Source organism: Ictidomys tridecemlineatus, chromosome 11, assembly GCF_052094955.1.
Source record: "Ictidomys tridecemlineatus isolate mIctTri1 chromosome 11, mIctTri1.hap1, whole genome shotgun sequence".
NCBI lineage: Eukaryota > Metazoa > Chordata > Mammalia > Rodentia > Sciuridae > Ictidomys > Ictidomys tridecemlineatus.
Window position 1 is genome coordinate 108009588 of NC_135487.1, and position 15133 is coordinate 108024720.

The 15133-nt window shown below is 47.0% G+C and overlaps 1 protein-coding gene across 1 annotated transcript in view; it reads right to left on the bottom strand.

Moving 5' to 3' along the window:
* Positions 1-12525: 12525 nt before the first annotated feature.
* Positions 12526-15133, bottom strand: part of Ngf (nerve growth factor) — a 49276-nt gene continuing 46668 nt past the window's right edge. The window contains exon 3 of the mRNA XM_005334910.4: positions 12526-13418. Coding sequence (XP_005334967.1) covers positions 12681-13406 — 726 coding nt within the window. The 5' untranslated portion in view covers positions 13407-13418 and the 3' untranslated portion in view covers positions 12526-12680. The remainder of the gene's footprint in view (positions 13419-15133) is intronic.

Sequence of the window (15133 nt, forward strand, 5' to 3'; positions counted from 1 at the left end):
CTGTTATCAGGTCAGTTCTGCGGAGGATGTTGCAGTAGTTAAGATGAATCGAACGATTTCTGCACGGTCACTTACAGCTGCAAGAATACACTCTGCCTACCCAGAGGATATGCCTTTAATGCAGAGTAACCCTTCCTTTCTCTTATACCATGCAGCTAGCGTCTCATAAGAATCTGCTCTGAATCACCTCTCTCTGTCCACGGCCCAAACCTTCTTGCTTCACTCACTTATTCTCAGCTTTCTATTCTGTTTCTTCTTTAACTGAGACCTACCCTCCTTCTGATCTTCCTTTCTGTGTCAGCCTCTTAGTCTCATACTGAAGAGTTCTTCCACAGTCATTTTCTTTCACTAAAGTCCTGGATCTCTCCACTCTTCTCTGTCCCTGGTTCTTCTTCTTTCTGACTTCTCCTGGTCCCCTTGAGTCTCCTCCTGGCTTTGATCCGCTTGGCTGGTGCCACATACCCATCCTGGCTCCTTCTCCAGGGAGAACCAATTAGCTGCCCTGCCAATTCTCAAACTACAAATTAAGTTTTTCCTGCCACACACCCAAAGTTAGTAGTTGTATGCTCAAAGAGCCCCAATGTCAGTTCTACTTAGCACTAGCCCAAGGAAAGCCATCACAGAAAGAGAAGCAAGGGGCCACGTCCGTGCCTGAAGGAACTCACTGCGTATGTTCGTTGGTGCCTTTTGAAGGAACATGGAAGTGCTTTCTATGCTTGATCTCCTTTGGGTTACCTGGAAGACTGCTCTATTCCCCATGTGTAATAACCTAAAGCAACATTTCCTAGAATATAACTGGCAGATATTCCTTTTCTCCCTCCACTTAGCACCTACTAACTCCCTAAGAACTAGTGTTCTATACAACCCACTGAAGGGATCATAGTGCCAACCCTATCCACCTTTCCGGTGATCCTGTGATTGTTATTAAAGTTTGCATCTTCTGTCAAACAAATGAAGGTAACACCATGTGCACACCGCCAGATGGATATTGGCCAAGCAGTTATTGATGTCAAGATGAGATAAAGTTCTCTTTGATTCTTCACAATTGCAAATTGCCCTCCCCATGGCTACCTAAGTGGTGTGTCTAAAGTGCTCATTGGAGCTTCACAGACTCATCATTTGCTTGTGGAATAAAATCTTAATTCTAGGGAACAGTGTTCAGAGCTTATCAAGAGTGACTAACCTGCTCTTTCAACCTCGTCTCTCTCCTGAGGTGACCTGGGGCCCTGTCCAAGCTACCTTCTTTCAGTTACCCAGGACTCCATGTTTTCCTGGGTCTCCATGTCTTTGCAAATGCTCTCTCCTCTGCTTGAGGATCCCTCTTGCATGGGTAATGTGCCTCTACTCATTCTCTAAACTTCAGCTTAAATGTCCCTGCCTGTAAAAGGCCCTCTGTGCCTTCATATGCAGAGTTGAGAGCTCTCTTTACCTCATGCTACCATTTTTTTTCACATGCACGCATATTTATTATTAATTAATTGTCTAGGGCATAATAAGAACATAATGCATGTGTGTTAAAAAATAAACAATAAGAATAAAGGATGCTACTACTGGGATATTAATTTGTAGCTGGTGTTCACTAATCATGGAATGGAAGGAAATAGGCTTCGGGCTGCATGGTTACCAGCCGATATTTCTTCCCAATAAGGAAAAACATGGAACAAATGAACAGTGTTGCTGGATGATGTGATCCTTAAGGAGTAAGTGAAAATATTCAGAGGCAGATGGCAGGGAGGTGGCTGGTGTCTCCTGGTGGAACACTTTGTTTTTTACCTACTTCAAATCTTCTCCAAAACCTGTAATTTCTCCCTCTCTTCTTCACCATGCTTTGAAGTATACTCAAACATTTCCTGTTAAGCAAGGAAATTAAACAAAAGCCTTACTCGCCCATGAAGGACGATTCAGAAGTCTTTGATGGAATCACTGCTCTCTCAGGTTAATGATGTGGACACAGGGTATTTTCATTTCCTTAAGGCATTTGACAACGTAGTCTATGAAATCATTGCAGACAGGATGGAAAAGGTGGATTAAGAGTTATGTGACCGTCACTCATCTGTCACTTCATGTATCACTTGCTATTATTCTCCAACTAAGTCAAAGCCCTCTATTATGGTCAGGAACTTCTATCTGTAGAAATGATTATGGTATGATTTTATTTATTTGTGGGTTGTTTTTCTTTTGAACTAGACCGTAAGTTCCAAGCCTGATTTTCTTCACCACTGTATTCCTAGCTCCGAAACTGCCCTAGGTTTGAATGAAGGAAGGAATGAATAAGAAATCTACAGTTCAAGTTCAACAAATGCAAAGTCTGACAGTCTATGAGAGACTTCCTGGGAGCTAAGGCTGACAGGGGAAGACAAACAACAAGGCAAGGGACTTAGTGTTTGGACAAATGAATTTGCAGTGATTTCCAGGGGTCAAGGTCACGTACATTGATGTTTCTCATAGTAGCTCCAGGTTGGCTTGATCCTGCCTAATCTCACACTTCTCTGATATTTGAGAGGATCGATCAATGTGTTGGACAACCAGATCAAAATTCAGAAAGGACACATGACCAGGGATCATTCAAGTTATTGAACATCACTTATCAGTCCCAAGCTCTAACCTCTAGGGGGCGCCCAAGGACTCCCCCTCCTCTCACAAGATGGCCAGAATATATGCAGAACTCTTCTTGGTAGGAGAAGAGCAATCAAACTGGTGCCAGATTGAGCAAACACTTTTATTCGCCCCTTGTTTTGCACAGTTTGCTTTTGTTTGCTTCGCTTTCTCTTTTCTTCTCTTCCCTGATGAAGTTGTTATCAGATGGGCTCATTCAAATGAGTTCATGAAGGTCCTACAGAGGTGCTTTGCTCCAGGGTTGCCATGCCAGGGTTTGGTGGCTAATGCTATAATTAAAAGTAGAGAAGAGTTTTGCCTAGAGCGTTCTTGGTGTCTTTGTTCCTTACACTCTCATCATGGATGAGGAAGTTGGTAGAAGACATGCAGCTTACATCTCAGTGGGCCAGGCACTGTGCTGTACTCTGGAATGTTATGATGAGTTAGACATAGTTCCTTGCCACAGAGTCCTTAAGTCTCACCATTAAGCCAAATGTCTGTGTTTAAGCTAAATAATCATTGGCAAAATGCAAGATAGAGGAGTCTTGGTTTAATAATAGTAAGAAAACAAAAGCAAAAAAAAAAAAAAAAAAAAACTCAAGGGGTTATAATTTACCATAAGCTCAAAATGAAAATCTAGTGTGATGTGGCAACTGAAAAAGTTCATGTAATTTTAGGCTCCATTAATAGAAATAAAACTCTTTAGATCAAAGGAGTTAATAGTCCCATTATAATTAGGGGCTGGTCAGTCCACATCTTGAGTATTGTGTTTCCTCTGGACACCACATTTTAAGAGCAATGTGGACAAATTAGAGAATGTCCAGAGAGAGCTGACCAGGGTGGCGAAGGGTCTGGAAACCCCACAACACAGGGATGATTGAAGGACCTGGGAATGTGGAGTCTGGGAAATGAGAGACTTAGATGAGGGACATAATAGCTATTTTCAAAGATCTGTCATATAGAAAAGGACATGGGCCAGCTCCACGTGCTGTTCCACAGAGCACATCCTAGAGACAATAGTTGAATGAATGAGTGGACATGTTGAGAAAGACCTTTAGTTCAAAATGAGGAGAGAAACCTTCTAGACCCAGGCTGTCCAGCGGCTGGACTTGGAGGTCTCTTTTCTCAGCATTTCCCCTTCTTCTCAGAGTAAGAACTAGCTCCTGATTCCTTTTTTCTTCCCTGACAATCTCACATCTCTGGCCCTTCTTGGTCATCCTTTTAGAATGAAGCCGTGGAGTTTACTTCTATGGGAGTGAAAGGTAATGTTGACAACTAAGACGAGGCAGAGCACTTTACAGAGGCGGTTTGTTGAATTCTTAATGCAAAAGATCCTCCCACTCTACAGATGAAGAGACAAAGCATAGGTGACCTGCTCAAGATCATGTGGTTGATAAGTGGGGAATCTAAGATTTGAATCCAGAAAATTTTCCATACCCTCTTCTCCTAATGTCTCTGCTATATTTGCCCCACACACACACTAACATATATACTTGTTGAGAGCCAAACTACAAGAAGAACAGCTGGGTCAGTAGTCTGGGCTAATATGAGCCAACGGAGCAGGGTTTGTTTCTGGTGAATAAGGGGTAGAAGTGTCAGGAAGAGATAGACACGCAGCAGGTATGTGTGTGTGTGGAGGGTGGTGGTGCTCATGTGTCTTCATGGACCTGGCACAACTTGCCACCTGTACTGTGCCCAGTGTCTGTTGAAAGCAAACAGCACTCAGATCCATCCCATAGTCCAGATGGTCTGCATGTGTCACCAGGGTGAGCCCCTCTTCATTCCGTGGCACAGCTGGGATTCTGCTGTAAACATCATCTTTTTCCTCACACTCTCAGGTCATTCCACTGGGGTCTGGGTATTCCATTTCAATCATGCCCTTATTGCTTTATGTAGGACAAAGAAAGCCTCTTCTAATAAATAAAACAACCAAAAAGCTTTTTCCTCTTAAAAACCTCTGTGACTCACCAAATACAAAACCACAACCCAATAAAGCCATGATTAAAGTCGATGCAGAATAAATCTCTCAATGAATAGAGTTTCGCTTTCTATTACCACAAGTCATCCAAGCCCTTTGATGTATGTTGGGCCCTCTTGCTCATAGACCTCGATCCTATCATCACCCTCCCCGGCCATGAATCTTACGTGTGTGATTGCTCAGTGGAGGAGACTTGGCTGATGGGAGGCAAAAAGAAGTCTTCCTGGCACACGTGGAGAACCAAAAAAAAAAAAAAAAATCAGGAAAATGAGCTCAGTGAAAGGTAAGCCCAGAAGAAGAAAATCAGCAGTAAGCTATAGCTTTTCCAGCTGGAATCCTTGCTCGTGCGGATTCCAGAGGCTTCTGGAATCAGTGAGCAAGGCAGATTTTAGAGAGAGCTTTACCTACATTTGTAGTCTTCTGGCTCTTGCTTGGTGTAGAGTCCCATTGTCAAGTTCACAACGACACCAACAGCAGCACTTGCGACTCTAAAGCAGCACATTTTCCAGAGGAAGTGACACGTGGCACCTGAGGCTACAGACCTGTGGCACCACATCCAGAAATGTAAACCAAAGAGGTCCCAGGGCTGACTTGAGCATGTGACTTTGGGTACACATGGACAACATTTATTTTGACTTTATTGCTCTGAGCAACTATTAATCCAGAGAACTCACTGGCCATCTGGTCTGATAAACTTTAGACAGTTTGAATTCTTGGCAATATTTTTTTTTTCCAGCAAAGCTCCTCTTAGGGCCATCATAAGCCTCATTTTTATTGTGTTCATGATCTTTTACCGAAAATAGTGATATTTTTATGTAATGGATAAAAGAGAGATTGTGATTACAGCAGTAACGGTTATGGACCCAGAGTGGAGCCAACTAGAGAGAGAAGGAACTGGTTATTTTTAAATGACATTCTTCAAATATGACAAACTGTAAATAAACTGTATATTGCCCTTTGAGGGTAAGAGCCTGAGGTGGAAACTCCACATATGGCCATCAGGAGGTCTGGAATGGGGCTTTCAAATGCTTCAAGTGACTCCCAACATGGTCTGGCTATGGAATTCATCTACTTAAAGCTGAAGGAAGACAAACTTTTTGAGACTGATGGGAGCTACTTGTTTTACGCCCTGAACTGGGTGACATTTTTCATTTTTACAGCCATTACTGATGGCTGTATCAAGTGTTATATAAACTGTCCCGGGTACAGTACAAACAACTCTTCGGGGAAGTTTCAGGACAGTCCAAAATGTCTGATGTGGAGGAGGATGACTTTTCATCCCTCATTATCAAGAAGAAGAAGCTGAGGGTCGGAGAAGAGAGAAAACCCTGCACAGATATATTTTCTGTGTCGGGTCTCCACGGTGATGCTTTGTCTGTCACCAAGGCTTTTTTTTCTGCAAGCAGGATGAAGCCTAGTGATGCCTGGCTCTCTTCCTGCCTCATCTGATTTATACTCTGAGCCCTCTCTGCCTCCACCTGCAGCTTCCTCTTGGGAAGCTGAGAGAGAGAGAGAGAGAGAGAGAGAGAGAGAGAGAGAGAGAGAGAGAGAGAGAGAGAGTTCCTATTCTCTTGGGACTTGGCTGTAGCCGCTATCACATTCTTCCTGGTATAATGTTAGTCCACTGGGCCCTTTTCTGACCTTTTCCCATCAAGGGAGGAGAACAGAGCTGACCTTGTAGAACACAAAGGAGGAGCTTAAGGCAGAAGTTAAGGCTGGGTGCTAGAGTCTAGGCTGCTTTGCCCAAAGTCCGTTTAGACTTTAAGAACCAAAGAGATGAGCCTTGTGGTAGTTCTTAGGTGAGAACTGAGGGCCAGACCATGGGGAGACCATGTGTGGTCCAGGCCCTTTGTGTTTCAAGTGGTCCTTGGAGCAGCACCATGGGCATCGCAGTGGGGTGGGGGGGTTGTTAAAGGTAGAGAACCTCAGCCCTACTTCCTGAACCAGACCCTCCGATGATTCAGGTAGATAAAAGTTGGAGAACCACTTCCCTTGAGAATCCAAAGCAGGATCTGGGTCAGGAACTGAGCAGGGATGAGATGGGAGTGAGAGAGGTCAGGAACAAAGTTGGAAGCCAGGGTGAGGATATGTGGTGGGGACAGGTGATCGCTGCCAACACCAGGAGTGTTGGAGGCTGCCTTGGTGGCTGGGCCTGTGGTGTATGGCTGTATCCAGACTGTGTGCTGAGAGAAAGACCCCAATGCTCTATTCGGCCTCCAATGCCATGCCCGGAGGACAGGGGCCTATCCTCCTGTCTACTCTGGGCCTGTCATGGAACCTTGGCCATTGCAGATGTGTTGTGCATAGTCTCTGCTGAACTGAACACTTACCACCCCCATCTACCCGCCCCCCCACCTCCCCCAGCCTCTGTCACACAGCTTGGGAGGATTGTAGTGGAGAATTGTCACTGATTCTGCAATTTCCCTTAGGAATCTCCCGGTGAGATAATGTGAGATAATGACACTTTGGCATTTACTTCAGCTCGAAACAAAACACAACACTGTGCTGAATCAGAGAGGCTTTAGCTTCACGTCCCTTGACAGTCCAAGCAGTGCCCCGAAGACCTCCTGGGGGTCTAACTGTCAACGTGCCATTTACACCAAAAGGAAAATGAACCTGCTGGTTTGTGCTACCATCCTCTGAGAACTCAGTGCCCAGAGGCCATCCCCAGAGCTTTGCCCTTGGGCGGGAACGGAGGTTGCCAACCTCTGCAGGACCCCGGGAATGAGCCTGTGTGCAGAGGCCTTCTCCTGGCAAGAGTTAACACCAAGGTGCAGCTGCAGGAATGCGAAGGCTGGAGAGCCAGCTCGGAGGATTGCTATTGCAATCAGAAGACGGCCCGAGTCAGAGTTCCAAAGCCCTTTGAAGGGATGCCAGCTCAGACACATGTTTCCAATTATCATATGCAATCTCGAGACAGTGTGCAAGTTGCACTTTCATTATGTTAAAGTGAAAGGAATGGTGAGGGTGAGATAAAGGCGGAGAGGCGGCCAAGCCAGAGACTGGGCTTAGCTGTGGCACTGAACGAAACTCCAGCACAAGTGCTCCCCTGGAACTAGGGGTGCATGGCACCTACTGAGAGTCTGCTTTCATTCTTATTTTGAGGGAATCAAGGAAACCCAGCTGATGCTGCTGGAAGGGGCCCCATCTCCAAAAGATATTTGATTGGCTCTTTGGATTTTGGTCTGAACACAGGCAAGATTTTGTGGGAATCACAAGGGGACTTACATGGTGTCTGTACACACAATTTCAGGTTATTCAGGAATTTCCCCAAGGTCTGAATTTGAAGGAGAAGCTTGTTCCTTTGCCAGTTGTCGCTCAGAATGAGGTGAGAGAACAGAGAGACAGCTCTCTCTCTCTCCCATTCAAGGCTGGACTAGGCTTTAGGTTTGGATTTTACCTTGTTTCAAATTCTGGACTACATCCTAGCCTAGGACTAATAATTTCACTCAGTTTCTTTTACCAAACACAGTTCAGAAGTTGTTTCCTTTAGGACGTCTTCTCTGCCTTACTGTTCTTGATTGCTTTTTATTACTGTAGTCATCATTTGGGCCTGTTTATTTGATTTGTGTGTCACTCTGTGTTTCCGGTGTGTGGTGTGGGTGCATGTGAGTGTAGAAGGTGCACTTCCCGTGTGCTCTGAGTTCTCACAGGCTATTCACACATGTGTGCATGTGCATATACAATATCCTTGTATATGGACGTATATCTGTATATTGTGCTTATATCTGTGCATATGTGTATATATAGCTGCTTGTGCATTTACATGTTTTCTATGCAATAATTTAGGTGCCAAGCACTGGGAAAAAAAAGTGCCATAAAAGACAACAAAGTAGGTTCTGTTATCTTCTGCATTTTGCATGTAAGAAAGATGAAGAGCAGAGAGCTAAGTAAGAGTTCAACATCTTTTAACCAAGCTAGTGGTGAGGCTGGGCTCTGACCTGGAAATCTCAGCCCTCTTTTCACTATGACCCCAACCTCTGGCAGCAACTTGTGCCTACCATGTTGTGGCCTCAACCATTACCCCACCTATTGTTGACACTAGGCAGGTGCAGGGGACAGGAGGCAAGGCTGGGCACAATGGCTGTGGAACTAAATTCTGCCTTAGCTTTCCTGAGACACTGAATGCCTGCTGCATGCATGACCGCTCCTAGGTGTAAGGAATCCTTAGTGAGCAGTCCTGGGTTGGAGGGTTCTCCTCAAGGTGCTGTTGTGGGATGATCTGCCCAACCTACTCTTGGTCTTGGGTCCCTGGAGCCAGCTCCACATACCCAGATGAACTTTGGGAAGGTCAGAGCTTTTTAATTGCAGACCCAAGTGAATTGCAGCAAAATACATCCCACGTGCTTGACACGTGGGAATGCTCAGAGCCAATGGTTTATAAACCTGCCAAGGGCTGGGGGAGTAGATATCCCAGAGAGCTGGGGAGCAGTTCTCTGGCAGTGTTGCACATAAACACAAAAGCCCAGCCTTCTTGGCCACATAAGATGGTCATTAGTTTTTGAGCCCAGAGGCTTGCTTGGAGCTAATCCATGCAAAGTGCTTAGGTCCACGCCTGCACATAGCTAGCTCTCAATAAATGCTAATGGTCATTATTAGTAATGGTCACAATTGCTCATCACAGCATGAACCTATGATATAGCTATAAAACTGACTATTTGTGAACCTCATTGCCTTGTGAAAAACTGCTCCACCCCATTCCAAAAAATATCCTTTTAGAGTTTCCCAGCCAACTCTACTTTTCAGAACTAAAACGTATTACAAGCTTCTTAAGTGCTAGGTATTTATCTATATTTATGTATATGATCGCATTTAATTATTAATTATCTCTTGGCCCTCTGAGAAAAGCATTATAATTATCTCCACTTCACAGGTGAAGAAATTGAAACTCAGAGAAGTTAAGCAACTAGCTTAAGATGACACAGCCTACATAGGGATGCCTTGCCTGTGTGTGACTTCAAAGCCCATGCTCTTAGTCACTGTGCTAGAACATCTAGAATCTAGATGGCCTCCCTGAGGCCAGATTCAGAAAGGATTTGAAGCTGAAGAGCTGTTATTCTTGCTCTTACCCTTCTGAGCCTGGCTATGTCACATCCATACTCCATGATGTCCACTGACTGGAGGGTTCCGCGACCTGATGTCTATGTCCACCAATGAATGAATACCTAGCGAGGGCCGACATAGTAGCTTCTTTCCTAAATCAATGAAGGCATTGTTAAGTTTGGACTCAGTTACTTTGCCTGACACCTGCCTGTTTTCCAATACGAGCTCTTGCTTCGTGATCACAGCCCTGTGATACAGGCAGGATTATTTTCATTTCACAACTGCAGGAACTGGGCTTAAACTGTAGCCTGCCAAAGTTTTGGAGATAGGAATGGGGGAGCTGGGCCTGGAACCCAGCTTTGACAGTGTCATCCCAGAGTTTGTATCATCACACTGGACTGCTTCCTCACCCCCAGGGTTGGCTGATGACCTTGACCCTGAGGGGCCCAGTGCCTTGTCATTTCCCGGAACCGGGGGCTTTGCCTCCCTCTGAGGCACACAAGCTGGACTAGGCGGCTGATTCCTTTGGAAGAGGAAGTTGCTAGAGGGGAGGGAGATCTGCTCTCACCCTCCGGGCTTTTGGGGAACCCAGGTAGAAACGTCTCAGTGAGGAATATGAAGGAAAAGTACGGGGATGCACAGCTGCCACATCTCTATAGAGCAAAATGGGAGGGTGAGAGCTGTTTTCTCAACATGCTTAAGTGGTCAGGCCCTGGTGACCCCCATGGCAGGCCTCTGGGGGAAACTGGGGTGGGTCTGAAGGCCAGAGTTCCCTCCATATGAGGGGACAGAGGCCAAGCTGCGGACACCACCAGGCGCGGGGTTGTTTTTGGACTGCTCTGATTCTGCTCAGCCAAACTGATATCCCCCGTGCTGTGTGAAAACTCTGGCTCCCACGCTGGGACCCAGAGAGTTAGCCTACAGTGGATTTTGCCTTTGGGGAAGCTGGTGGTGTTTCTGGGCTGAGAGGCCTCCCCATACCCGCTGGGCAGGAGAGCAACCCACATGGAAACGAGTGCCTCCGCCTCTGTCCTCTGTCCTCCCTCAGAGATTTAGAGACTGAGCCTTCCTCGCGGCTCGCCAGGGGGGCCAACAACGATGTCCCAGGAGTCTTGCGGTGCTGGGAGTAGCTCTCAGGCACGGTTTCTGCTGGGGTAGCTATTCATAAACAAAACTGTCCTGCCTGGCAGCTTCCTGCTCACCTCCCTCGCCACCTCTCTCCAATCTCCAGGGACCAACAGGCCTAAGAGAAAGGGTCCCAGGATCTGCTTGTGGCAGGAGCCTAGGACAGCACCGGTACCCAGTAAAACCCCTAGACACCCGTCAGTGGGAGGGCTCCCTTGCTGAGGCCTTTATCTGACCAAGCATCTCAGCACAGAATGTTCCAGTTGGTGTTTCTCGAACATAAATCTTTATTCCAATTGCAGTAGCTTTGAGGGGGGAAAAAAGGGCATATTTCATCATGCTTTTACCCTCATCAAATGATTCTTGGGCCAAAGCTCCCTGCGTTTCCAATTGCTCTATTTGGATTGGGTTAGGGTTGGGTAGAAGAAATGATTGTGATCATTTGCTTTTTTTTTATCAGATGGGCAGTTTGGACCTGTTCTCTTAAAACCAGAGTAGAAATTTCTTTCTGGTGGGGAGAGGGGATGGATAGGAGAATAAAATCTCTGTGCCAATGTAAATGCTCTGGGGAAAAATGTGGCTTGTAAGGCTGGGTCAAGCCCTGCTCCCAAGGTAGATCCTACAGTTTCTCTGTCACCTTTATCTCTCTCTGAGATACTCTTGAGATAATGGTTCACAAGCATATTAAAACAAACAAACAAACAACAAACAAATCCCACAAAAACTACCCAGGGTGTGCAGGGGGTGCTGGTAAGGATGAAAGGACAACTCCCTCCAGCTCCCCCTCCTCTGCCCTGCCCCTTCCCTTCCTCACAACCCCTACCCCCCCTTTTGCAGTTAGGATGAGCAAAAGGCCATTGTGCCCTGCTGCTGTGGCTCACCTCTCCCCTGTATCTTGCTTGGATATTTTTTGTATTTGTTCTTACTCCATTTATCTCTGTCTTTTCTTCTCCCCTCCACCCCTCGCTCTACAGGTCTCATGGTCCCAGCCACCTATGGTCACTTGTGGAAATTATCCAATAAAGAAGAAAACATTTTCAAAAGGCCTTTCCTGACAGGTCTCTGGCTTCCCTGGTTGTAAGCTGAAGTTGGGGCCCCTGGAAGTTGCTGCTGGGGCTGCTCGTGGGTGGCAAGAGTGTCGGAGGCCCTAATGCTTTCTTGGAGTAATGAAGTCTTTCGGCAGGAAGCCACCAGGGGATAAGCCGAGTCGCAGCCATCAGTGCTAAGGCAAACTTAACATGAAATCAGATCTACCGTGACAGGTCTCGGGAGATTATTTTGTTACAACTTTTCCAGATAGCAGATCTCCCCCTATACATAAGCAGCCTCACAGGTCTTTGGCGGAAGCTTCCTCCTGTCTGTACATCGAGACCCCTGGGACTCAGCGGGAGCCTCTGTGAGGTCGGGGGCAGCCCTGTGCCTACCCCTGATCTGTCTCTGATGAGACTCCATTAACTTTCCCAAGTGAAGCAATCAAAACTCATGGATCCAGGCCGCGGGGCAGGTAATCCAAGGATTAGGTAGATTTGGCTCTGGAATGTAGAACAAAGTTGTACCCCAGCAGACTTCCCTTCCTAATCATGCCTGGTTTTAGGCTATTATCTGGAACCAGTGATCCTTGCCTTAAACTGCAGTACCGGCTGCGGTGGTGGAGGTGGGGCGTGTTTATGATGGATCTTAGAGGGGGGGCGGGGGTCAAGTTTGCCAGGGACAATTCACCCTGCATCTTCCAGAAATCTGCAGCAATCTCATTGAGGAAAAGGGACAAAAGTGCCAGCACACAGGATGCTTCAAAAATTTAATAAATAATGATTTTTTAAAACTGTATAAACTATAAATTACCATGCAGTCATTATAATTTAAAATAATTTACAGGTTGAGGTAGGGAGGGGCCCAGGAGAGTGTGGAGGGGGCAGGTGGGGTGGGGGGCCGAGGCGGGTCAGCCTCTTCGGGCGGTCTTCCTGCTGAGCACGCACACGCAGGCCGTGTCGATCCGGATAAACCGCCAGGCCGCCTGCTTGTCGTCGGTGGTCAGCGCCTTGACAAAGGTGTGAGTCGTGGTACAATACGAGTTCCAGTGCTTGGAGTCAATGCCCCGGCATCCGCTGTCGACGGGATTGGGGTCTCGGCACTTGGTCTCAAAAAAGTACTGTTTGAATACACTGTTGTTAATGTTCACCTCTCCCAGCACCGTCACCTCCTTGCCCTTGATGTCCGTGGCGGTGGTCTTATCGCCAACCCACATGCTGACACTGTCGCACACGGAGAACTCCCCCATGTGGAAGACGGGGTGGGTGGAGGAGCGCTTGCTCCTGTGAGTCCTGTTGGAGGAGCCAGCGCCAGCGACCTGCAGGTCCAGCTCCTGAGTGTCCGCCGAGGCGGGTGGCGGCTGGGTGCTGAACAGCACGCGGGGTGAGCGCAGTTGCCGTTTCTTAAACAGTCTGGGGTCCACGGTGATGTTGCGGGTCTGCCCTGCCACCCGGGCAGCTATCGGCGCAGCAGGCGCGCTGCGGGCTCTGCGGAGGGCTGTGTCAAGGGAATGCTGAAGTTTAGTCCAGTGAACTTGCGGGATGGCGTCTCCTGCTGGGACATTGCTGTCTGGGTATGGTTCTGCCTGTATGCCGATCAAAAACGCTGTGATCAGAGTGTAGAACAACATGGACATTACGCTGCGCACCTGGAATGAAAAAGACACCAGGGTGACTCAGTGGAGAAGTGCAGGTGTTGTGGGTCTGTCTCAGGGTCCCTCAGAGATCACCTTCCAAGAGGATCCCAGGAGACTTCCCTTGGTGGCCCATGCATAAGGAGACCCTAGATCCAAATGGGGACACATTTGACCGTTAAAAGACGCTGGCAACAATTACATGGAGACAGCAGGCATAAACCCTGCTGACCCAATCTGGATGTGTGGTTACCCTATTTTTGGAAGAGAAAGAGCCCCTGAAATCCTCCCCAGTAGCTTGGTGTGAGCATGGGAACATCATTTTCAGAGTCTGTTGAGCTCTCCAACTGCCAGCGTGAGGCAGTGGAGGACGGGAATTAAAGATGTTTGTGAGTGCCAGGGAGGCTGGGGGATGAGCGTGACACAGATGTGACAGCACTGGTCCTGCCAAGAGCTTTGATTCCTCTAGGAAAGCACCGAGAGGTGCTTCTGGGGACAGGTCCCGAAGCCTCAGCACTGAGCAATACCCCTCAGACAGCAGCTCGGGATCAGCTCTGAGATCTGGTAGCTTGGAACCCTTGTTATGAATCCACATAGCGTCATGTTTGGCAAAAGACTTGTGGCACTCTGGGACCATCCTAGTCCATGCATCTATTCAGCCACCACCTCATGCATTCAAACCTGCTACTGCTAATGGTTCCTCTTTGAGTGACGGTTTTAGATGTTCATACATGTATACTTTTAATTTCTCAGGAGCTTGTGAGTCAGGTTAGGAATTACCATCTTCCCTTCACATGTAATGATTCTTAGAAAATCAGCCAACAGGCCTAAAGTCACAAACTTTTGTTTGTGAACCAGAAATAGAGTACAAAATTGACCCCTTACTAAGCCAGTCTGACCTTCCAGCCTCCTTCCCAGCCTCTCTCCCTCCCTTTCTTTTCATTCTTAAACGTATCTTTTCTTTTTATTGCTTGTTCTTATGTGAGTGTAGACCAAATAGCATGAACCCATCTGTCCCCAAGAGGGCTCTACGCTGCATGGCAGTTTCCCACCAGTGACACTGCCCATCCCCTCCAATAATCGTGGAACAAGCTCTGCTCCTTGGGGAACCTTTGTCTTCTCCTCTTGAGCTCCTATTCATACCTGTGGATGTAGAGCAATGTCGCCCCCAAGTCTTCTTGGCAGGATTCAAGGCATCCCCTATAGCATGTATTCCCCAAACTTCCAAGTCTATCCTTTCTCCGGTCTCTTTCTCTCACAGGTCATTTTTTCCCTACCCACTTTTCCAGCCTGATACAGACACCCCCTGCTCCTTGAAGCCTTCTCAGATCACACCAGTTGAAGGCGGCCTCTTTCCACTCTGAACTTCAGCCTAGCCTATGAGCATGTGCAGCGTGCAGGTCCTTCCTTCCCTGCTGAGTCAGTGTAACGAAAAGAACTCTGCATTGGATCTGGGTTTAGAAAACTTTGTTTGGATATCCCGTTCAACTACTTGTTAGCAAGAAGAAAGCCACTTAATCCCTCTGAGCCTTAGTTTCCTTGTTGATAAAAGGTGGACAATAAACACTATTTCCCAGGGTGGTGGTTAGGATTAAGCGTGTGCTCACAAAACATGTGTTAATTCTGAGTCATTTCCATCTCCCCGTGGCCACGGACTTCTTTGGTTCTTTGCTGGTTATTGACTCTCTGAACTCCCTCCATCCACAATTTTTTTCTCACATTGTTTTCTC